This window comes from Saimiri boliviensis, chromosome 14, assembly GCF_048565385.1.
Source record: "Saimiri boliviensis isolate mSaiBol1 chromosome 14, mSaiBol1.pri, whole genome shotgun sequence".
NCBI classification, from domain to species: Eukaryota; Metazoa; Chordata; class Mammalia; order Primates; family Cebidae; genus Saimiri; species Saimiri boliviensis.
This window is the reverse complement of record NC_133462.1, coordinates 43,555,218-43,580,022: the sequence shown is the minus strand read 5'-3', so window position 1 is coordinate 43,580,022 and position 24,805 is coordinate 43,555,218. Positions and strand designations below refer to the sequence as shown.

The 24,805-nt window shown below is 50.8% G+C and overlaps 2 protein-coding genes and 1 pseudogene across 5 annotated transcripts in view; 2 read left to right on the top strand and 1 right to left on the bottom strand.

Annotated features, from left to right (window-relative positions):
• ZNF57 (zinc finger protein 57) overlaps positions 1-24,805 on the top strand; it is a 46,467-nt gene that overhangs the window by 8,518 nt on the left and 13,144 nt on the right. The window contains exon 1 of one of the 4 annotated variants that reach the window (XM_039465658.2): positions 14,724-14,935. The exons of 1 other annotated variant lie outside the window; for it this stretch is intronic. Coding sequence is in view for 2 of the 3 variants with exons in the window: in XM_039465656.2 (XP_039321590.2) it covers positions 15,191-15,406 (216 nt within the window). In the remaining variant the exon portion in view is untranslated. Of the gene's footprint in view, positions 1-14,723; positions 14,936-15,016; positions 15,407-24,805 lie in introns of those variants that run through there. 2 more of the 4 variants (XM_039465657.2, XM_039465656.2) reach the window with 2 other exon arrangements.
• On the bottom strand, positions 1,087-8,618 carry LOC120362669 (uncharacterized). Its single transcript, XM_039465659.2, has 4 exons — positions 8,593-8,618; positions 7,592-7,718; positions 5,790-5,850; positions 1,087-4,323 (listed from the first exon to the last, which is right to left on the bottom strand). The coding sequence occupies exons 1-4, from the start codon at positions 8,593-8,595 to the stop codon at positions 3,183-3,185; spliced, it is 1,332 nt and encodes a 443-aa protein (XP_039321593.2). The 5' UTR covers positions 8,596-8,618; the 3' UTR covers positions 1,087-3,182.
• On the top strand, positions 7,718-10,951 carry LOC101029948 (glyoxylate reductase/hydroxypyruvate reductase pseudogene; annotated as a pseudogene).

Below are 24,805 nucleotides of genomic sequence, written 5' to 3'. Positions count from 1 at the left end.
CTGGGCCTCCGGCTAGCGTTCCGGACCGGAAGTCGCGTGGCAGCCTCGGGGTATGTGGCCGCTGTGAGCTGCGCGGCCTCTCCGGATGTGACGCAGGGTGACGACTGCAGAATTGCGGCTGAGCTGACGCGGCGGCAGCGCTGGTTCCTGTAGCCGAGGAATGTGAGTTCGAGGTTGGATTATCCTCTGTTTTCCCACTTCCGGTCACCACACGGCCACATGGCGGGCCTCCAGGGAAATATTCTTAAGCTGGGGGCACCTGCGTATCTCTCTTATTTATTTATTTATGAATTTATTTTTGAGACAGAGTTTCGCGCCGCCGCCCAGGCTGGAGTGCAGTATTGTAATCTCGGCTCACTGCAACCTCCGCCTCCCAGGTTCAAGCCAGAAGCCCACCACCGGACCCGGCTAATTTTTGTATTTTTAGTGGAGATGGGGTTTCACCATGTTGGTCAGGCTGGTCTTAAACTCCTGACCTCAGGTAATCCGCCTGCCTCGGCCTCCCAAACTACTGTGTTTGCAGGTATGAGCCACTGCACCCGGACTTTTTGTTTTTGAGATGGGATCTTGCTCTGTTACCCAGGCTGGAATGCGGTGGCATGATCTTGGCTCACTGCAGCCTTTGCCCCGAGTTTCAAATGATTCCCCTGCTTCAGCCTCCCAAATAGCTAGGGTAACAGGCGTGCACCATCACATCCGACTAATTTTTGTATTTTTAGTAAAGAGACAATTTCACCATGTTAGCCAGGCTGGTCCCAAAAGAGGGGCCAGGCGCAGTGGCTTATGCCTTTAATCCCAGCCAAGGCTGGGGGATAAAGAGGTCAAGAGATCAAGACCATCCTGGCCAACACAGTGAAACGCTGTCTCTACTAAAAATACAAAAGTTAGCCAGGCGTGGTGGCGGGCACCTGTAGTCCCAGCTACTTGAGAGCCTGAGGCTGGAGGATCTCCTGAACTGAGGCAGAGGCTGCAGTGAGCTGAGATCGTGCCACTGCACTGCAGCCTGAGCACAGACCAAGACTCAATCTCAAAGAAAAAAAAGAAAGAGAAAAGAAAAGATAGATTATATCTTTGAAATTAGGCAAGTGATAAAATCCTGATGATACCAAAGTATCATCATAATAGCCACGTTTGGAATGTAACGAAAATTAGAGAGGCCGGGCGCGGTGGCTCACGCCTGTAAGCCTAGCACTTTGGGAGGCTGAGGTGGGTGGATCACCTGAGATCAGGAGTTCAAGACCAGCCTGGCCATCATGGTGAAACCATAATGAAACCCATCTTTAAAAAAAAAAAGAAAATTAGAAATAAATAAAAGTATTTAAATCCAGACTTTTATATATTAGAAAACACTTCTAAGAGAGCTGTGGGTCCAAAAGACTTCATAAGTTAGACAATTTTTTTGTATAAGCAGTTTATAATTACAACTCTACATGCCAAAATTTAATGTGGCCAGGCACAGTGGCTCACCTGGAATCCCAGCACTTTGGGAGGCTGAGGTAGGTGGTCACCTGAGCCAGGAGTTCGAGACCAGCCTGGCTAACATAGTGAAACCCCATCTGTACTAAAAATACAAAAATTAGCCGGGTGTGGTGGTGCACACCTGTAGTCCCAGCTACTTGGGAGGTTGAGACAGGAGAATTGCTTGAACCTGGGAAGTGGATGTTGCAGTGAGCTGAGATTGTACCACTGCACTCGAGCCTAGACGACAGATTAAGTCTCCATCTCAAAAAAAAAAAAAAAAAAAAGATATGCAGTGGGTAGAATAGTGTCCTCCTTTAAAAGTATGTCAGCTCAGCCGGGCGCAGTGGCTCACACCTATAATCCCACACTTTGGGAGTGGCAGGCGGATCACAAGGTCAGGAGTTCAAAACCAGACTGGCCAACATGGTGAAACCCCGTCTCTAGCGAAAAATACAATTAGATGGGCATGGTAGCTCATGCCAGTAATTCGAACTACTTGAGAGGCTGAGGTAGGAGAATTGCTTGAACTGGGACCTGGGAGGCAGAGGTTGCAGTGAGCCGAGATGGCACCAGGGTACTCCAGCCTGGGCTACAGAGTGACTCCATCTCAAAAAAAAAAAAAAAAAGTTCTCAGTGCTTATATAGGTTGGAGAAAGAAAGAAAAAAAAGTATGTCAACCCAGAATGTGAGTGCAACCTTATTTGGCAGAAGTGTCTTAGCAGATAAAATTAAGGATCTCAAGGTAAGATATTCATGTGTTAGGGCAGGCCCTGAACCCAATATCTTATAAAGGGGATAAAATGCTCAGAGTTTAGCTGAGTGTCGTGGCATGTACCTGTATTCCCAGGTACTCCAGAGGCTGAGGCAGTAGCATCATTTGACCCTAGGATATTGTGACTACAGCAAGCCATAACCGTACCACTGCACTCCAGCCTCAGTAATATAGCAAGACACCATCTCAAAAAAAAAAAAAAAAAAAAAAGCCACACACAGCCTGTCAGAGTAGGTTATGGGGAAATGGACGCAGAGCCTGGACTGATGCATCTGCAAGCCAAAGAATACCAAGAATTGTTGTGAGCCCCCAGAAACCTGGAGTGATCAGATACTCCCTAAGAACCCCCAGAAAAAGCCAACCTTAAATTCAAACTTGTAGGCCAGGTGCAGTGGCTCATGCCTGTAATCCCAGTAGTTTGGGAGGCCGAGGTGGGCGGATCACAAGTTCAGGAGATCAAGACTATCCTGGCTAACACGATGAAACCTTGTCTCTACTAAAAATACAAACAGTTAGCTGGGCATGGTGGTACAGGCCTGTAGTCCCAGCTACTCGGGAGGCTGAGGCAGGAGAATGGCTTGAACCTGGGAGACGGAGGTTGCAGTGAGCTGAGACTGCGCCACTGCACTCCAGCCTGGGCAACAGATTGAGACTCTGTCTCAAATAATTTTTAAAAATTTCAAACTTTTAGCCACCAGAACTATGAGAGAATAAATTTGTTTCATTCTGCCACCAACTTTATGGTAATTTGTTATAGTATGCCTTGCAAATACTTAAAAGTTTTTGCGTTTTTCTCAAAAAAAAAAAACTTGAAATAATAGAACAGAGGTCTACATTAAGTATAAGGCACTAATAAAGCCGTGACTATACCTAAGACCTTAATCAAATTTTTCTAATGGTATTTAATTTATTCAGTACAGTAAGTCATCTGCATGGAATCTTTGCCACGTTACTTATTAACATAGGGTTTCTTTCCAGTGTGAGTTTTCATGTGTTTTTTTAGGGATGGGAGACCTCCAAAAGCTTTTCCACACTGCTTACATTTAGAGAGTTTTTCTCCAGTGTGAATTTTCACATGTCTTTGTAAGGATGAGTGTCTACTGAAGGCTTTTGTACATTCCTTACATTCGTAGGGTTTCTCTCCACTGTGAGTTTGCAAATGTCCCCGAAAAGATGATGACCAACTGAAGGCTTTTCCACATTGCTTACACACATAGGGTTTTTCTCCAGTGTGAATTCTCACGTGTGTTCTGAAGTATGAGGGACTACTGAAGGCTTTCCCACATTCCCTACAGGCATGGGGCTTCTCTCCAGTGTGAGTTTTTATGTGTCCCTTAAAGGATGAGGGGGAGCTGAAGGATTTTCCACACTGCTTACATTCATAAGGCCTTTCTCCAGAGTGTGTTCTCATGTGAATCCTAAGGTCTGAGGGCCAACTGTATGCTTTCCCACATTCCACACACTTGTAGGCTTTTTCTCCAGTGTGCATTCTGGCATGTATGATCAGGTAGAAGGAATGAAGGAAGGCTTTCCCACATTCCTTACATTCATAGGCTTTCTCTGTGCTGTGAACTTTCCGGTGTTTTCTAAGTGACGAGAGAGAAGAGAAAGCTTTCTCACATTCTTTACAAGCGTGGGGTTTCTCTACGGTATGCGTTTCTTTGTGTTTCCAAAGATTTGAGGGAGAGCGAAAGGTTTTCCCACATTTTTCACATTCGTAAGGTTTCTCTCCAGTGTGCGTTCTTATATGTGCTCTGAGTTTGGAGAGGTATATAAAGGCTTTTCCACATTCTTTACATGCATAAGGTTTCTCTTCAGTGTGAGCTCTGACGTGTGCTCTAAAGGATGAGTAGCAGAGAAAAGTTCCCCCACATTCCTTGCACTGATAGGGTCTTTGTCCATGTTGACATGCTGCTATGCGACTCTTTAGGGATGAAGCATCCATGATGGCTTTTTCAAACTTGTTCTTTTTGTAGGTTTTTACTCCAGCTGCAAGACCCTTATGCTCACTAAGTTTTGGAATCTGGTCGAAAGTTTCTCCATAGTGATTACTTTCATTAGTTTCTGAGAGTATCTCTGGGACATGACTTCTGTTAAAAATAAGGATCATATTATTTATTTGTTAGTGATTTGCTGATGGATTTTACTGATTAGTATGACTGCATTCCCGCCATTTCCAATGAATGTATATTTTTTGACTTGGGAATTGTTTCAAAGTGGTATGAGCGGGGCTGGGCACAGTGGCTTATATCTTTAATCCCAGCACTTTGGGAGGCCGAGGTGGGTGGATCACCTGAGGTTGGGAGCTAGAGACCAGCCCGACCAACATGGAGAAACCCCGTCTCTACTAAAAATACAAGTACAGGACTGGCGTGGTGGACCATGCCTGTAATCCCAGAAATTGGGTGGCTGAGGCAGGCAGATCACCTGAGGTCAGGAGTTCGAGACCAGCCTGGACAATGTGGTGAAACTCCATCTCTAGTAAAAATGCAAAAATTAGGCCGGGCGCGGTGGCTCAAGCCTGTAATCCCAGCACTTTGGGAGGCCGAGGTGGGTGGATCACGAGGTCAACAGATCGAGACCATCCTGGTCAACATGGTGAAACCCCGTCTCTACTAAAAATACAAAAAATTAGCTGGGCATGGTGGTGCGTGCCTGTAATCCCAGCTACTCAGGAGGCTGAGGCAGGAGAATTGCTTGAACCCAGGAGGCGGAGGTTGTGGTGAGCCGAGATCACGCCATTGCACTCCAGCCTGGGTAACAAGAGCAAAACTCCGTCTCAAAAAAAAAAAAAAAAAAAAATGCAAAAATTAGCTGGGCATGGTGGTGTGTGCCTGTAATCCCAGCTGCTTGGGAGGCTGAGGAAGGACAATTGCTTGAACCCAGGAGACAGAGGTTGCAGTGAGCCAAGATTGCCTGGGCAACAGAGCAAGACTCTGTCTCAAAAAAGAAAACAAAACAAAACCAGCCAGGCACGGTGGCTCATGCCTGTGTTATCCCAGCACTTGAGGAGGTGAGGTGGGTTGATCAAAAGGTCAGGAGTATGAGACCATCCTGGCCAATATGGTGAAACACCGTCTCTACTAAAAATAACAAAATTAGCTGGGCATGGTAGCAGGCACTTGTAATCCAAGCTACTCAAGATGCTGAGGCAGGAAAATGAGTTGAACCCAGGAGACAGAAGTTGCAGTGAGCCAAGATCACGCCACTGTGCTCCAGCCTGGGGGGCAGAGTGAGACACAGTCTCAAAAAAGAAAAAACCCCCCCCCAAAAAAACAAAAGAAAATAACCAAAGTGGTATGGGTGGAATGCTCTGACGGAGGTCTGAACCACAGGGATCATTTTCAGTGTTTTTTTTTTTTTTTAACATGGGTTTGTTTCCTTGATATTTATTTACAAGTGAACTGTGTCTTTCAGCATCTGCATCGCTTTTCTAAACTGCCTTGTGAAAATTTTCTGTGACTGCATACTACCTGACTTACATCTGCACACATACTGAAATGGCGCACTACTGTTCTCTGCTGAGACTTCTTTCTCTCGTGTGAAAGTGACCTACCTCCAATGTGTCACCTGATTCTTGCGCTGATCTTCAATGCTGTGGCTGTTCCACTCTTCTCCTAAAATAAACAAGCGAGGTGTCATTTTTGTGAAGAATAACCGATTCCATCCCCCTCGGATTTCTTTCCCAAATACATGCTGTAGAGGATTTCATCCGTTATTATTAGTATTTTTTTTTTTGAGACAGAGTCTCGCTTTGTCACCCAGGATGGAGTGACGTGGCATGATCTCGGCTCACTGCTACCTCCGCCTCCTGGGTTCAAGCTAATTTTTGTGTTTTTAGTAGAGATGGGGTTTCACCATCTTGGTCAGGCTGGTCTTGAACTCCTGACCTTGTGATCCACTTGCCTCGGCCTCCCAAAGTGCTGGGAATACAGGCGTGAGCCACTGCGCCCAGCTTCTTCCATTAATTTTAAGCTGAGTGTCATAGTATGAAATAAACAGCAACAAAATTTACTTTCTTTGGAAGGAACTGATAGGATGAAGGAAAGAAAATAAGTAGGGAACATGAACATTTATTTTCAAATAGTGACCCCAAAATAAACAAATGTTATAAGAAAGAATGCCCTGGCTGGGCACGGTGGCTCACACCTGTAATCCCAGCACTTTGGGAGACCGAGGTGGGTGGATCATGAAGTCAAGAGATCGAGACCATTCTGGCCAACATGGTGAAACCCCGTCTCTACTAAAAATACAAAAAAATTAGCCGGGCGTGGTGGCGCGTGCCTGTGGTTCTAGCTACTCGGGAGGCTGAGGCGGAAGAATTGCTTGAACCCAGGTGGCGGAGGATGCGGTGAGCCGAGATCGCACCACTGCACTCCAGCCTGACAACAGAGCAAGACTCCATCTAAAAAAAAAAAAAAAAAAAAAAAAAAATGCCCTTTTAAGCAAAAAGAAGAAAAAAGACTAGAAGGAGATTTAGCTGCTTCAAGACTTTGACAAAAGTAAGGATAAGAAGCCGACATGGTAGACAGACTACTGAAAATTCTCCCCAGAAGACTGAGCCAAATGGTGACATACATGTGCTGCTGTCTGAAAAGCAACATGGAAATGAGGTGGCCACATGCACACGCCCACCTCCTAACCTCGAAAGAGGAAATACGGACGGTCTTTCTCTCAGGACATTCTGAGAGGGTGGATGAAAAGTCAAGGACGTGGCCGGGCGCGGTGGCTCAAGCTTGTAATCCCAGCACTTTGGGAGGCCGAGGCGGGTGGATCACGAGGTCAATAGATGAGACCATCCTGGTCAACATGGTGAAACCCCGTCTCTACTAAAAATACAAAAAATTAGCTGGGCATGGTGGTGCGTGCCTGTAATCCCAGCTACTCAGGAGGCCGAGGCAGGAGAATTGCCTGAACCCAGGAGGCGGAGGTTGCGGTGAGCCGAGATCGCGCCATTGCACTCCAGCCTGGGTAACAAGAGCGAAACTCCGTCTCAAAAAAAAAAAAAAAAAAAAAAGAAAAGAAAAGTCAAGGACGCCAAGGGATTCGCCAAATTCAGCTTCCTCAGTGGGATGGGATTTTACTCGTTCTTCTTTCCCAGTGGAATGCTCCTCAAAAAGGGCTCCTCTCCTAAAGGCGGAGTCAAAACCCTTCAGAGGCCAGCAGCACTCAGGAGCGAAAACAGTAGTTCTATCCACCCACGAGGAAGCTATTGGATGACAAGCTCCATCAGGAAGATGCGCACATGGGTCTCACCAGGGTAAACTCCTGCGGTTCAGCGCACGTTCTGGAGGGAACGCCAGAGCTAGGGAATCTGGGACTCTGCAGGACGGAGGGAAGGAGCAGCGTCATCCTTACCTAGGGAGGCCAGGTTCCTGAAGTTCTCCAGCATCACGTCTCTGTAGAGGCGCCTTTGAGCACGACTCAGCAAAGCCCACTCGTCTGGGGTGAAGTTCACAGCTACATCCTCAAAGACTACGGAGCCCTAAAATATGCAACAAATTCTGGTTCTGTGGTTTTACCCCCTCGTTTGCGGTCAGTGGTTACTGCAGTCCTGTCCTGTAAAACGAATGCCCCAGCCTCCCAGGCGTCCCCACGGTGGGTCTGCAGGCATTTGCTTTCAGGGTCCTTGCTGTCCCCTGTTTCTCTGGCCTCTTCAGTGACTTCTCTTCCTTGTGTGTGAGAACCCAGGGGCCAGGAACCCTTGTTTTTTTTCCCCTTCCCTACGCCAGGCATCTTGAGGTCAGAGGGGACAGGAAGTGCCCAAGAGGGAAAACCCAGACTCAGGGGACGAAACCTCGCGCGCTCCAGGGGCTGCCTTTGCAGGTGGGGGCTCCGGGGACGCCCCCCGCCCGGCCCCGCCCACCCTGCTGAGGCCGCCACAGCTCCCGGGCTGTCCTTAGATAGGTGCGGGGCCCCCCAGGAGCTGAGCTGCGGAGGAGCGGGCGGAGGCGGCGCCGACCAGGGACCCGAACCCTAGAAGGTCCCGCGGTGTCGGCGCCAGGGCGGGTCCCGGGGGAGCCAGGACAGCACTGCGGGGTCTGGGGTGACCCTGCCTCAGAGGAGCCGCGGCCCCGGGCTGGGCGAGGGGAGTCTGGAGCGCAGGAACGCGGGAGCCTGGGACGGCGGGGGACTCGGGGCGCCGCTCTCCGCTCTGCAGCCTCGGCGCCAGGGGCGGGCGGGAACTCGGAGCTTCCCGCCGGGACCAGAGCTCCCCAGCGCGGCCTCAGCGCGGGAGACGGGGTGGGGACGGACCCCAGGGGCCCAGGAGCTTGTCCCTCAGCTCCGCGCGGCCGAGGACTCAGGCGGACGCCGGTTCCTGCCGCCCGGCCCAGGGATCGACTCCGCGCCGCACTCACCATGTCCTGCGGCTGCAGCGGAGCCCCACCCGCGCAGGGTAGGCGTGGCGCGCGAAGTTCCTCCCCCTGGCCCTGATTGGACAGGACTCTGGGGAAGACCCACCTCCGCACTGTAATTGGATGGCACTCAAGACCTCGGCGCCTCTGATTGAACAGTGCTCTGGCTCCCAGGATCCTGATTGGGCAGTTTCCCAGCTGCACTGCCTCTGCATTGAATGACAGGCGATGTAAAATCTTTTTTTTTTTTAGAACAATTCTGAAAGCACAATTATGCTCTTAAGCCATAGCTGCTCAATTAGGTCATTCTTCTAAAAACAATTTGGATCAAAAGGATCATTTATACATATTCAAAAACAGAACTCATCCATTTTCTTAAGCGTGCCATGGAGGTGTGTGTCACCCGCAGGACACCCCCCCCCCCCCCCACCGAGGGCAGGGTCGCGCTCGCCCAGGCCTCAGGCTGTGAGGTGGAGCAGTGGGACTCCGATGAGCACGTCCCGGACAAGGAGCTGGAGCGAGAGGTGACAGGGGCGCACGGCCTGCTCAGCCTCCTCTCCGACCGCATGGACAAGAGGACCCTGGATGCCGCAGGGGCCAGTCTCAGAGTCTCAGCATCCTGTCCGTGGGCGTTGACCACTTGGCTTTGGATGAAATCAAGAAGCGTGGGATCCGAGTGGGCTACACCCCAGATGTCCTGACGGATGCCACCCATGAACTTGCAGTCTCCCTGCTGCTTACCACCTGTTGCTGGAGGCCATCGAAGAAGTGAAGAATGGCGGCTGGACCTCGTGGAAGCCCCTCTGGCTGTGTGGCTACGGGCTCACACAGCACTGGCGGCATCATCGGGCTGGGCCGTAGAGGCCAGGCCATTGCTCGGCGTCTGAAACCATTTGGCACCCAGAGATTTCCATATATAGGGCGCCAGCCCAGGCCTTCGGATGCAGCGGAATTGCAGGTGGAATTTGTGTCTACCCCTGAGCTGGCTGCCCAGTCTGATTTCATCGTGGTGTCCTGCTCCCTGACGCCAGCAACCAAGGGACTCTGCAGCAAGGACTTCTTCCAGAAGATGAAGGAAACATCTGTATTTGTCAATAGCCGCAGGGGCAATGTCGTCAACCAGGATGACTGGTACCAGGCCTTGGCCAGCGGCAGCTTGCAGCTGCTGGACTAGATGTGACGACCCCAGAACCACTGCCGACAAACCACCCTCTCCTATCCCGGAAGAACTGTGGGATCCTGCCCACATTGGCAGTGCCACCCACAGAACCCGCAACGCTATGTCCTTGTTGGCAGCTAACAGCTCGCTGGCTGGCCTGAGAGGGGAGCCGATGCCTGGGGGACTCAAGCTGTAGCCACACAGTAGCGATGGAGGGCCGGGAGGCAGACCGTGCCCTGGTATTCTGTCAGACGCACCCAGGCTTGATTTGGGTCCACAGGCAGCAGCCAAGGGCAAGTCTGCTTCTGCAAGGAAAGAGCGGTGCTGACGGATGTACTTGTCACATTTGCAGTTGGACACACTGGAGCCAAAACCATGTAATTCTATTATTAAATAATCCAATGAGAAACCAAAAAAAAAAAAAAAAAAAAAAGAGTTGGGCGGAAATGCGGGTTCTCGGCCTCAGCCCTTCCCTGCCTGGCTTCCTCCCTAGGACGTTGGCACCTGGGCAGAGCTTGCAGTCCTCCCAGAGAGGACACAGTCTCCCTACAACGGGACAGCGTCTCCCACGTCTTTATTCCCTGTGAGGATAAAGTGGCTTCCGCACTTTCCGCTTGGAAGTCTGGAGTCAGTCCCTCTTACCTCCAGATCCAATCAGTCAGTCACAAAATCAGTGAGCTTTTGGGTGTAAGGAAATATCCATCGCCTCCTCTATCTCCCCGCTAGTCTGGCACCTACTGTTTTACTCTTTGCTGGCAGTTTTGTTTTTGTTTTTTGAGTCTGAGTCTCACTCCATCGCCCAGGCTGGAGGGCAGTGATGCTGTCTCACCGCGTCCTCTGATATCCAGGTTCAAGCAATTCTCCTGCCTCAGCCTCCCGGGTAGCTGGCACTGCAGGCACTCACCGCCACGCCCGGGGAATTTTTGTATTTCTAGTAGAGACGGGGTTTCACCATGATGCCCAGGCTGGTGTTGAACTCCTGACCTCGTGATCTGCCTGCCTCCGCCTCCCAAAGTGCTGGGATTGCAGGTGTGAGCCACCGCCCCCGGCTGCTTGCCCTTCTGAGGCCTCCTTTTCACACCGCCTTTTGAGGAGCATCCCCTGGAGGCATTATCTTTCCTTGTATTAGCCGCTCTATTAGGAATTTCTTCAGATCATAAGTGCGTCATTTTTTTAATTAGCCATTTGGGTGTTTCTTGTCTGTTTCCCCACCTAATTTAAGACATTGGGTGGGGTGGGGTGGGGGGAGGGGTGTTGCTATTACTTTACAATTTGAGCCACTAGACACACTGCCATTTTATAAAAAACTAGAACATAGGCCGGGCGCGGTGGCTCAAGCCTGTAATCCCAGCACTTTGGGAGGCCGAGGCGGGTGGATCATGAGGTCAATTGATCTAGACCATCTTGGTCAACATGGTGAAACCCTGTCTCTACTAAAAATACAAAAATTAGCTGGGCATGGGGGTGCACTCTTGTAGTCCCAGCTACTCAGGAGGCTGAGGCAGGAGAATTGCCTGAACCCAGGAGGCGGAGATTGCGGTGAGCCGAGATCGCGCCATTGCACTCCAGCCTGGGTAACAAGAGCGAAACTCCGTCTCAAAAAAAAAAAAAAAAAAAAAAAAAAAAAACTAGAACAAAGCAGGCGTGGGGGGTGGGGGGACAGTGGCAGGTGCCTCTAATCTCAGCCACTCAGGAGGCTGAGGCGGGAGAATCGCTTGAACCCGGGCAGCACAGGCTGCAGTGAGCCGAGACAGCGCCCCTGCACCCCAGCCTGGGTGACAGAGTGAGACTCCATCTCAAAAATAAAGAAAGAAAAAACTAGAACAAATGGTTCCTTAACTGTAATGGCCTTCTTTATGTGAATAGAAACAACTTTATTTTTCTCACTAATCTTATTAAACTCCCCACTGGGAGATCTTTTTTTATATTTGAGTAAAAAAAAATTTTTTTTGAGATAGGGTCTCACTCTGTTGCCCATGCTGGAGTTCAGAGTGCAGCCTCCACTTCCCATGCTCAAGTAATCCTCCCACCTCAGAGTTCCTCATCGCTGGGACCACAGGCACACTCCACCAAGGCTAATTTTGTATTTTTTGTAGAGATGTGCTCTCCGTATGTTGCCCAGGCTGATCTCGAGCTCATGGACTGAAACAATCATCCTGCCTCGGCCCCCCAAAATGCTGGGAATACAATTGTGAGTAATCACATTTGGCCCAACTTGGGTAAAACCTTAAGTAGGTGGCCCCTTTTTTTCAATCTTTCCAGTGCTTAATATTTCTCAGGTCAATTTCAGACACAATGACGGACAGGCCAGCTTGCAACTCATAGACGGGTTGACTGCAGAGCATGAAAACAGGTGCCAGCTGGCTTCCAAGTGAAAGGAACACCATTTTCAGTTCAAGTATTTATCCCTGCTTGAATCTGTAACATCGTCAGTGTGAGAAGTGCAAAAGTTCCTCTTCAAAGTTTCCTTTCTTGTTAAAAAATAACCATAAGTGTTAGAAAGAATAGTTTGTTTTAAACTTTTTTCAAAGCCTTCTTGCTTTTTGCTAGTAGCTATTTGTTAAGCCCTATCCTGTGTAGCTGTTACCATGCTCATGGGCACGTAGTACATTCTATGTCCTTGTAATCTAACCAAGATATTTATGCTATTTCTTTTCTTTTCTTTTTCTTTTCTTTTTTTTTTTTTGAGACAAAATCTCACCCTGTCACCCAGGCTGGAGTGCAGTGGCACGATCTCGGCTCACTGAAATCTGCCTCCCAGGTGCAGGCAATTCTCCTACCTCAGCCTCCTGTGTAGATGGGATTACAGGTGTATGCCACCATGCCCAGCCAATTTTTGTATTATTATATATATATATATATATATATATATATATATATATATATATTTATTTATTTTTGAGACGGGGTTTCGCTCTTGTTAACCCAGGCTGGAGTGCAATGGCACGATCTCGGCTCACCGCAACCTCCGCCTCCTGGGTTCAGGCAATTCTCCTGCCTCAGCCTCCCTAGTAGCTGGGACTACAGGTGTGCGCCACCATGCCCAGCTAATTTTTGTATTTTTAGTAGAGACGGGGTTTCACCATGTTGACCAGGATGGTCTCGATCTCATGATCTCGTGATCCACCCACCTCGGCCTCCCAAAATGCTGGGATTACAGGCTTGAGCCACCGTGCCCGGCCTTATTATTATTATTATTATTATTATTATTATTATTATTATTTAGTAGAGACAACGTTTCACCATGTTGGTCAGGCTGGTCTCGAACCCCTGACGTCGTGATCCACCCACCTCGGCTTCCCAAACTGCTGGGATTACAGATGTGAGCCACCTCGTCCAGCCTTATGCTATTATTTTTCTAAGTCCTTTTGCAAGCAACTTTCTGTCCCTTCCTTATTTGGACTTCCTCTTTACCTTTTGTTCTCCATTGCCTACTCAAGAGAGTTTACCTACTCAAGTTCTCTTTACCTACTCAAGAGAGTTTTATTAGCCAGTCAGTTTCAGTTTTAGATTGTGAGGTCTGAGCACCGCTGCAAAACTGCTAGAATTTGATAAAATATATGCAATATACATAACTAAATGGATTGTTGGACTCAAATTTCATTTTCTGGAAAAAGTACATAATATATTGAGGAATAGGCTAAACACCACCTACCAGATCTGTGTGAGGACAATTTTAGGTATCTCATGAGGTGACGGAGGGATCGCCTCCATAGGTATATAAACAACTTTGCCAGGTTGCAGATGCCTCAATTCAAATGTATTTGCATTCTGTAAGCATCTTAAGAGTTAAGTGGGCCAGGCACGGTGGTTCATTTTGGGAGGCCTGAACCTGGGCAACATAGGTAGACCCCATCTCTACAAAAAAAAAAAAAAAAGTGAACTAGTCCATGGGTTCTGCTTTACAGTGAGCTGTGATATTACCACAGTTTTCTACCCTGGGCAACAGAGCAAGACCTATTCTGTGAGAGAGAGAGAGAGAGAGAGAGAGAGAGAGGGAGGGAGGGAGGGAGGGAGAGAGAGAGAGAGAGAGGGAGGGAGGGAGGGAGGGAGGAAGAGAGATAACTGGTTTATGCCAAATTTATTTATTTATTTACTTATTTAAGACAGAGTCTCACTCTGTTGACCAGGCTGGAGTGCAGTGGCACAATCTCGCCTCACTGCAACCTCTGCCTCTCATGTTCAAGTGATTCTCCTGCCTCAGTCTTCTGAGTAGCTGGGATTACAGGCACCGGCCACCACGCCCAGCTAATTTTTGTATTTTAGTAGAGACGGGGTTTCGCCAGGTTGGCCAGGCTGATCTCTAGCTCCTGACTTCAGGTGATCCACTGCCCCAGCCTCCCAAAGTGCTGGAATGACAGGCGTGAGCCATTGTGCCTGGCCCAGATTTCTTGGTCTAAAGAATGTCCAACAAAAAACAAATCCAGCCCCGGTGTGCTGGCTCCCGCCTGGAATCCTGGCAGTTTGGGAGGCCAAGGAAGGCGGATCACAAGGTCAGGGGTTCAAGACCAGCCTGACCAACATGGTGAACCCCCCCATCTCCACTAAAAATACAAAAATGAGCTGGGCGTGGAGGTGCATGCCTGTAATCCCAGCTACTCAGGACACTGAAGCAGGAGACTCACTTGAACATGAGAGGCAGATGTTGCAGTGAGCTGAGATCGCGCCACTGCACTCCAGCCTAGGCAACAGAGCGAGACTCCGTCTGAAAAAAATAAAAATAAAACTTCAGCGAGGCCAGATAGGATAGGGGCTGCCTGCGGTCAGCCCATTTTTGGGATCAGGTGACTCGAGGTTTGGTCCTTATTATAGAGCCGGCTTTGATGTGGGGGCGAGCTCGGACGCAGGGGCCTGTAGGGAGGACAGAAGGGCGGGAAACGTACACCGCCAGCAGGTGCTCCAGCCCCGGGGCGGGGCCTCCACGGGGTCTGCCCCAATGCGGGGGCAGCGCGGTGACGTCACTGCTGAGGACTCCGCCCCACGAAGGGGGCAGCTCCACGCGACCCAGGCAGCCCGGTCGCCCTTCCCCTCCACTTAGCACTAGGGGCTCCGTGGGGAAACTGAGTTTGGACTTCTTGTGCCCGTTCAGGAGAAGGACGCGGGAGGGGCAGCTGAGCTGCAGCAAGAGGCCGGGCTCGCTCCGGGACAGAGCGAGTTCGCTCAGACACGAGTGTCCATGGCTGGCAGGTAAGCCACTCGTGTTCGCTCTGGGTCCGTCACTCAGGCGGCAGGAGGCAGGGCCGCGCAGTTATCTTCCAATCAGGAGGCCCGGGGGCGGGTCCGGACCACTGTCCAATGAAGGCACGGGGCGGGTTCCCGGAAGCGGATTGGAGGTCTGAAGTAGTGTCCAATGGAAGGCCCCAGGGGTGGAAGGGGCGTGTCCGAAGAGCTGTCTGCCCAGAGCATTGAAAAGGCGGGGATTGAATAATTGTCCAATTAGTGATGCCGTTGCCTGAGCTTTGTCCAATCAGACCTCGAGGGCGGGACGTTTTTGTCCTCCCTGCCGCGCGTGCCCCGCCTACCCCGAGCTGCCCGGGAGTCTCTGTCGGTTTCCTTGAGCCGGCCGCTGGGCCGCGGGGAACTCGCCTCCGAGAACCCAGGAGCGAGCGAGACATGGTGAATACGGGACAGGAGCCGAGCCCGGGGAGGGGCGGAGCGGTAGGAACCTGGCGTCTGCCGAAGTCTGAGGCCGGGCAGGGCGGAGGGACCTGCGGGGCGGCGCAGCACGAGCGCCTGGCCCCGGGGACGCCGTCACAGCGGCCGGGTTGGACTGGGGGCAGTTTGGGGAGACGGAAGGGACGACCAGGGGCTGGGCGGTAATTTAGGGGGCAGCCTGAGCAGGAGAGGCTTGGGGGCATTTTTGGGGGACAACAGGGGCGGTCAGGGGCTCGGGGATAATTTGGGGGGACGGTAGGGCGATCAGGGGTCAGGGGCTACTTTGGGGGGACTGCAGGGGGCGGTCAGGAGGTCGGCGACGGCTTGGGGGGACGGTGGTGGCGGTCCGGGGGTCGGCGACAACTTGGGAGGACGGCAGGGGACGGTCCGAGGATCGGGGACAGTTTGGGGGTGACCTCGGGGGTGGAGTGGCCTGCCCTGGGGATTTCGTTGCAGGGCATCCCTAATACCCTCGACTATTGATTCGGGCAGCCGGTTTCAGTAAATATAAAATACTTCCTCCTGTTTGCCTTTTTTCTTCTCCTTACGGACATCAGGAAAATTTTCAAGTCTGTTTTCTGCCTTCTGGTCGGTTAAAATAACACTTCTTTATTCTGGGGCCTGGACGAACGGCCCAGGGGAAAGTCTCTGACGAATATTCTCTCTCCCACCACAATTGTAGGGAAAGGGCGCGCAGTTCCATGTCTTTGCTATAGCAGACAGTGATGGATTAAAATGCTCATGAAAACAGTATTTTTTTCAAATGCCAAAGCAATCAGACAAAAGAAAAAAAAAGTTACTCTTCCGTACAAGGTGCAGAGTTTGCAGGAGCCTGTGATCTGTTCCATTTCAGTTCATCTGGACATCAGATTAATGCAGGTTCTGCAAAAACGTGACCTGGTGACCTGTAAAACTGAGGCTTGTTCCATTCTAATTTCCAGTTTCTCAGCAAGAGGTTAACGCTTCACTGATGGAGGGAGCATCTGTTTGCTGACTGGGAAAAGCAGTTTCTGGCAATGTAAAGCCATAAAGGCTGCCGTGGAATTTCCTTCCCCTACTTAGGCACGGGGTGAAAGTAGTGATTCTGCCGCATGCTCTCTCTGACTATGGGGTTGGGGGGGTCTTTGTAGAATTTAAGGTGTAGCATCTGGCTAGGCACAGTGGCTCGCTCCTGTAATCCCAGCACTTTGGGAGGCCGAGGTGAGTGGATCACCCGAGGTCAGGAGTTCGAGACCAGCCTTACCAACACGGTGAAACCTCATCTCTAAAAATAAAAAATAGCCGGGCGCGGTGGCTCAAGCCTGTAATCCCAGCACTTTGGGAGGCCAAGGCGGGTGGATCACAAGGTCGAGATCGAGACCATCCTGGTCAACATGGTGAAACCCCGTCTCTACTAAAAATACAAAAAATTAGCTGGGCATGGTGGCGCGTGCCTGTAATCCCAGCTACTCGGGAGGCTGAGGCAGAATTGCCTGAACCCAGGAGGCGGAGGTTGCGGTGAGATCGCGCCATTGCACTCCAGCCTGGGTAACAAGAGCGAAACTCCGTCTCAAAAAAATAAATAAATAAAGTGGGTAGCACCTGGAGCAGGGAGGTGAGCCCTGAAAACAGCGACTCCAGCCGAGCCCACACCCGAAGCCACTGAAGGTGCAGCCGGGTCTGGGTGGGCAGCCTCCTCCTGCGCAGACCTCCTCCCTCGTACAGCGACCACAGCTGGAGCTGTTTGTGCTGATTGAGGCAGCTGAGCATTGGAAGGAGGATTGTCCAGGAGATGTGCCTGGACGGCATTTTGGCCTTTCTGAGGTTGACCTGTGGTTGCCTTGGGTTAGTTTCTAAGCAGCTGACTTAGTTTACCCATTGTAGGGAACCAGCCCCACACCCCACCCATGGGTACCCAGAGTTCGGTGGCGACAAAGGAATGAGAAAAAGATTGAGAGAGAGAGTGGGACCAGGGGACCATCACTTTCTGCTGGAGCAGTAAAGGCCCCGAGCTCTGGTTTCCACAATATTTATTGAGCGCAATCACTATTATCTACAGTGCAGGTGGCAGGGTAAATCGGTGAAAGGCAGGCTCAGACTTGAAATCAATAGTGCAGCCGGAGGGAGCAGCCTCACAGGAGCCTGCAAGTCTGGTGTCTTTGTAATGCTACAGAAGGCATTTGAAGCCCTTGAGCATGTTATGTACCGTGGCATGTGATGTCAAGGTCACTGCACCTGGGACAGGAAGGCTTGGGGAGGTTTGCCTCCACAGAGGCTGGAGGCAGTTTGCGTGGTTTACTGTTCCCAGCACCTGTAAGCTTCCCTCCACTGCTTTTCCCCCTAACAATGCATTAAGGGGTTTCTTTGTTTGTATTTTCTTTGTTTTGAGACTGAGTCTCCCTGTGTCTCCCAGGCTGGAGTGCAGTAGCGCGATCTCTGCTCTTTGTAACCTCGGCCTCCCAGGTTCAACCATTTCTCCTGCCCCAGCCTCCTGAGTAGCTGGGATTACAGGCGCCCTGCCCCATGTCCAGCTGATTTTCATAGTTTTAATGAAGACAGGGTTTCACCATGTTGGCAAGGCTGGTCTCAAACTCGTGACCTTAAGTGATTCACCCTCCTCAGCCCCCCCAAGGTCCGGCCTGCTGGGATCACAGGCGTGGAACACACAGCGGGCCTTCGTTCAGTTTTAATAGAAACCCAGTGGCCTTACTGCCTGCAGAAATAGGCCTTCTGCATCTCTTCAGCTCCCGTGTGCTTCGGAGCTAATCTCTGTTCTCCCCCGGGGTAACCACGGTTGACTTGTTTTCAGCCTCTCTGCCTTGACCATGTGTTATTTATCGCCATAATGAGTTTGAATTTTGCCTCCTTTGAAATTTTTTTTCAGGCAGGGTCTTACTGTATTGCCCAGGCTGGACTGCAGTGGCGTGAGCACAGTTCACCGCACCCTTGACCTCCCAGGCTAAAGCAATCCTCCTACCTCAGGCTCCAGAGATAATTCTGGAGCATGCCACCATGCCAGGCTAATTTTTTATTTTTTGTAGAGATGGGCGTCTCACTGTTGACCCAGGCTAGTCTCGAACTCCTGGACTCAAGCGGTCCACCCCCCCTCAGCCTCCCAAAGTGCTGGGCTTACAGGCGTGAGCCACCACGCCAGGCCTGAAATTTCAGGAAGTGACTGTTAGCATGAACATAGCATGAATATCAACGTGAAAGGCTTTTCTGTGGTCTCTTTCCTTTGGACACATGCTGATAGTGGGTGACCCAATTAGTTAAACCATTCCTGCATTTGTCAGGCTTGGGTTAGTTCCAGTTTGCTGATTTACTTTACGTGCATGCCTATTTTTAGAGACAAGGCCTCGCTCTGTTGCCCAGGCTGGAGTGCAGTGGAATGACCAAGGCTCACTGCAATCTTAAACTCCTGGCTTCACAGCATCCTCTCGCCTCAGCGTTCCAAGTAGCTGAGACCACAGGTGTGCACCACCACACCCAGCCGAAATTTTTCAGTTTTTTTTTTTAAGAGATAGGGTCTCGGCCGGGCGCGGTGGCTCAAGCTTGTAATCCCAGCACTTTGGGAGGCCGAGGCGGGTGGATCACGAGGTTGAGAGATCGACACCATCCTGGTCAACATGGTGAAACCCCGTCTCTACTAAAAATACAAAAAATTAGCTGGGCATGGTGGCACGTGCCTGTAATCCCAGCTACTCAGGAGGCTGAGGCAGGAGAATTGCCTGAACCCGGGAGGCGGAGGTTGCGGTGAGCCGAGATCGCGCCATTGCACTCCAGCCTGGGTAACAAGAGCGAAACTCTGTCTCAAAAAAAAGAAAAAAAAAGAGATAGGGTCTCACTGTGTTGCCCAGGCTGGTCTCCTGGACTCAAGCAGTCCTCCCACCCTGGCCTCCTAAAGTGCTGGCATCCCAGCACGAGCCACTGCACCTAGCTCAGGTTTATTTTTGGATTAGTTGATGGGGCCAATCCAGTGATTCTTTTGTCTCCAAGTGCAAAAGAAAGGCTTCCTAAGTTTCTGTAGTTCAGAGGAAAATTGCGGGGGTATAGATTATTGTTGAAAATAGATGCTCGGTGCCACAAAGAAAAATCAGCACTGAGACAAAGGATCTTTCAGGCATGCAGTGTTTACTTCCAGGACTGCAGGAGGGGCACCCTCGCTGGCCATCTTGCCATGAGAGTACAATAGACAAAGGAAAACACACACATTATCCCTTACACCTTTGGGGTTGTCCTCACTGCTGTGTCTGATCTCCGTTGGCTGGAGCCAGACCTCACAATTTAAAGTAACACCCGATTGGCTAACAGCTTAAAACTTTTCTAAACAGGCAAAAGCATTGGAGAGCTGGGACATGCCCGTGAGCACGTCCAGCACAGATACCTCGGTTAAAGGACAAGGACATAGAGCAGGCATCCCCAAACTACGGCCCGCGGGCTGCATGCGGCCCCCCGCCGCACTTCAGGAAGGGGCACCTCTTTCATTGGTGGTCAGTGAGAGGAGCACAGTATGTGGCGGCCCTCCAACGGTCTGAGGGACAGTGAACTGGCCCCCTGTGTAAAAAGTTTGGGGATGCCTGACATGGAGTGTACTGCGTGCCTGTAAGCATGGCGTGTCTAACAGCCACGTAGGACAGGGCTTCACAGTTATTAGCACACTTATTCTTTAATAAAAAAGGGAACTTTCAAAAGGAACTTTCATGGTTCACCACCCGCCTACGAGTGAGAACATGCGGTGTTTGATTTCCTGTTCTTGTGTCAGTTTGCCGAGAATGATGGTTTCCAGGTTCTTGTACCCCAAAACCTAAAATGCTATAAAAAAAATTTTCTGTAAAGCTTTCTGCTTGGCGCAATTATGAATAAGCTTGAACGTACTAGGAAATGCTGGCGGGGGGTGTGAGCTGACGGCCGCCCGCACCAGTGTTCATGGCCATGGCCGTGTTTATTTCTCTGCTTCATCTCCAGTACTCAGAACTGTCTAACTTGTTACCGTCCATCTAGCAGATAAGACAGGATCTCTTGGTGAATGCATGTTGGTTTTCACTAATTACTGTGGAGTTTGAGCGTTTTTCCCAGGTGGCATTTCCTCGCCTTTACTGCTTGTGGGTTTGTTGTAACAGGCACTTGTTACTTTAGGTACTCGGCAGCCACATCCCTTTCCATCCCTTTGCCTTTTCAGCTACTGCAGATATTTCCTGGAGTTTTCAGTGTCTCTTTTCATTCCCTTTACATTGGTGAGGACTTTTCTTATTTTGAATAGAATTGGATTTCTCATTGCCGCCTTTTGTTTGTTTTTTTTGTTTGTTTGTTTTTTGAGACGGAGTTTCGCTCTTGCTACCTAGGCTGGAGTGCAATGGCGCGATCTCGGCTCACCGCAACCTCCACCTCCTGGGTTCAGGTAATTCTCCTGCCTCAGCCTCCTGAGTAGCTGGGATTACAGGCACGTGCCACCATGCCCAGCTAATTTTTTTTTTTGTATTTTTAGTAGAGGCGGGGTTTCACGATGTTGACCAGAATGGTCTCGATCTGTTGACCTCGTGATCCACCCGCCTCGGCCTCCCAAAGTGCTGGGATTACAGGCTTGAGCCACCGCGCCCGGCCTGTTTTTTTGTTTTTTTTGTTTTTTTTGGAGACAGAGTCTTGCTCTGTTGCTGGAGTGCAGTCACGTGATCTCAGCTCACTGCAGCCTCCGCCTCGTGGGTTCAAGCAGTCCTCCCACCTCAGCCTCCCGAATATCTGGGGTTACAGGCATGTGCAACCATGCCCGGCTAATTTTTATATTATTAGTAAACACAGGCTTTCACAACGTTGGCCACGTTAGTTTCGAACTCATGGCCTCCAGTGAGCCATGCACCTCAGCCTCCCAAAGTGCTGGGATTGCAGGCGTGAGCCACTGCACCTGGCCTGCCTCTGTGACTGCTGAATGTCAGTGTGTGTGTGCGTCTGTGAAGGCTTGCTGTACGTGGAAGCTTTCGGAACGTGCTGTCCTGTTGTCCTTCACAGCGAAGGCTGCACTGTGCTGGCTGTGGAGCCTGCAGCTGATTCCTTACTCTCCCGTAGACACCGTCTCTCCTTGCCCAGGTGGCGAACTGCCCTGCGTTTCCAGCACTGTGGCAATGCTTGCTCGGTCACATACTCATGCACCAGGAACAGAGCTCCCATACTTTTCTGTTGGTCTGTTTGCCCATCCTGCCAATACTGTCCTCCTAATTACTTTTTTTTTTTTTTTTTGAGACGGAGTTTCACTCTTGTTACCCAGCTGCAGTGCAGTGGCACGATCTGGGCTCACCGCAACCTCTGCCTCCTGGGTTGAAGTGATTCTCCTGCCTCAGCCTCCCGAGTAGCTGGGACTACAGGTGTGCACCACCATGCCCAGCTAATCTTTGTATTTTTAGTAGAGACAGGGTTTCACCATGTTGACCAGGATGGTCTCGATCTCTTGACCTCGTGACCCACCCACCTTGGCCTTCCAAAGTGCTGGGATTATAAGCATGAGCCACTGTACCTGGCCTTTTTTTTTTTTTTCTTCTCTGAGATGGAGTCTTACTCTGTCCCCAGGCTGGAGTACAGTAGCATGATCTCAGTTCCCAGCAACCTCAGCCTCCACCTCCCGGGTTCAAGGGTTTCTCCTGCTTCATCCTCCCGAGTAGCTGGGATCACAGGCACCTGCCACTAAGCCCGGCTAATTTTTGAATTTTTAGTAGAGACGGGGTTTCACCATGGTGGCCAGGCTGGCCTCGAACTCTTGACTTCAGGCGATCAGCCCGCCTCGGCTGGGTTACAGGTGTGAGACGCTGCACCTGGCCCTCCTAATTACTGTTGCGATTTAAGTGCTTGATGTGTTTTAGAATCATGGCTCTACCTCCTTCTGTAGGAAACCTGGCTGTTCTCAGACATTTGCCTTTCATTTTACTTCTTAGAAGTCGTTTTGCATAAATTAAAAAACAAAGAAACACAAGAAATGAGGCTGGTTTTAGAGTTTTGGTTTTTTGTTTTTGAGACGGAGTTTCGCTCTTGTTACCCAGGCTGGAGTGCAATGACGCGATCTCGGCTCACTGCAACCTCCGCCTCCTGGGCTCAGGCAATTCTCCTGCCTCAGCCTCCTGAGTAGCTGGGATCACAGGCACGTGCCACCATGCCCAGCTAGTTTTTTGTATTTTTAGTAGAAACGGGGTTTCACCATGTTGACCAGGATGGTCTCGATCTCTCGACCTCGTGATCCACCCGCCTCGGCCTCCCAAAGTGCTAGGATTACAGGCTTGAGCCACCGCGCCCAGCTGGTTTTAGAGTTTTAATGGAGTGTTTTGAAAACCCGAGGTCCGTTTGGCAGATGCGCTGATGCGGCGTGAGGTCTCCTTCCTGAGCCCATGCGCCACCTCCTTTCTCTATCCGTTGATGTCATCAGTAGTGTTTCACAACTTTTCCACAATGATTATTTTATATCCTTCACTAGATACAAAATCCCTGTGTCACCCAGGCTGCAGTGCAGTGGCGCAGTCATGGCTCACTGCAGCCTCAAACCCCCGCGCTCCAGCCACCTTCCGCTTCAGCCTTCTGAGGAGCTGCGACTGCAGATTCATGCCACCACACCCAGCTAATTTTTATTATTATTATTATTATTTTTAACAGAGCTGGGGTCTTGCTGTGTTGCCCAGGCTGGTCTCAAACTCCTGGGCTCAAGCGATGCTCCTGCCCCCGCCGAGTGAATTTTCAGAGGCTAATGGCCAAGCAACGTATCTTAGGACCAGCAGCCTTGAAAGAGCTTTCAAGTGTAGTCATGTTGGGGCACGGAAGACAAACCAAGAAAAACGCATCAGGGGTTCTGGGGCTCAGTTCAGATATTTTAGCAATGTTGATTGTTACTTTCTTTTTTCTTTTTTGAGATGAAGTCTCACTCTTGTCCAGGCTGGAGTGCAATGGTGTGATCTCGGCTTACTGCAGCTTCAGCCTCCCAGGTTCAAGTGATTGCCCTGCCTCAGCCTCCCCAGTAGCTGAGAATACAGGTGCCCACCACCACGCCCAGCTGATTTTTGTATTTTCAGTAGAGATGGGGTTTTCTTTTCCTTTTTTTTTTAAATAAAGATGGGGTTTCACCCTGATGGCCAGGCTGGTCTTGAACTCCTGACCTCAGGTGATCCACCCACCTCGGCCTCCCAAAGTGCTAGGATTACAGGCATAAGCCACTGCACCCGGCCAAGATGGGGTTTTCATTGGCCAGGCTGGTCTCGAACGCCTGACCTCAGGTGACCCGCCCGCCTCGGCCTCCCAAAGTGCTGGGATTCCAGGTGTGAGCTGCCATGCCCAGCCACAGTGTTGATTATTTTGCTGTTGTTGTTGAGGTGAGTGTGCAACGTTGCCTGCCCACCCACATGGGACAAGAAGCCCCTTTGCTGAAACCGTCCCCTCCCTGGCTGGCCAGTGAACAGTCCAGAGCCACACAGTCCTCAGCTGCGTGGCCACCAGAGAGTGTCATCCTGCCTGTGATGCCTCCAGACTGTAGCTATCTGTTGTGTGTGGTTACAGTCATTTGCACGTCCATGTTTTGTGTGCACAAGACCGTCCTCAAGGGGGATGGGCCAGAGGGCCCAGGTGTGCCCAGTGCTGCAGGAAGGATGTTCTGTGTACCCGTAAGCCTCTCTGCTGGAGGCATCAGGGCAGCTCAGCGCTGAGAGGCACAGGGCCTGTGAGCGGCTCCATCTCTAGTGGGCTGTGGAGGCCCATGTGAGGACAGTGTCTTGCACCAGGTGCCCGTGGCCAATCCACCACCACCAGGACGGCTTTCAGACGCCCTGAGGCTGGAGCGCAGGCTTTGGAAGCTCCCCCAGAGAAGGAGTCCAAGGAGGGGCACAGTGGAGTCCTGTCGTGATTGCAGTTGGCACAGAATCTAGAACCTCCAGCCGGGCGCGGTGGCTCACGCCTGTAATCCCAGCCTTTAGGGAGGCTGAGGCGGGCGGATTGCTTGAACTCAGCAGTTTGAGACCAACCTGGGCAACACGGTGAAACCCCATCGCTACTAAAATACAAAAAATTAGCCAGGCATGGCGGTGTATGCCTGTAGCCCCAGCTACTCGGGAGGCTGAGGCAGGAGAATTGCAAGAACCCGGGAGGCAGTTTGCAGTCAGCTGAGATCGCGACACTGCACTCCAGCCTTGGCGACAGAGGGAGACTCCAACTCTTAAAAACCAAATAAAAAAAAAGATCTAGAACCTCTTGTCCCCTAAGTAGGCTGTTCTGTGATGGCACAGACGGGTCAGAGTAAAACCTGTCGGTGAGGGGTGTGTTTTCTCCAAAACCCAGATAGGCCTCCTGAGTGCTAGGCTTGCTCTGGCTGTGGGTGTTGACAAATGAGGTATGGTTCTTCCCTAGGCTGCCGCTTAAAATCGCAACCAGAAATATGAACGAAGTATTGGGCTTGAGTCTCAG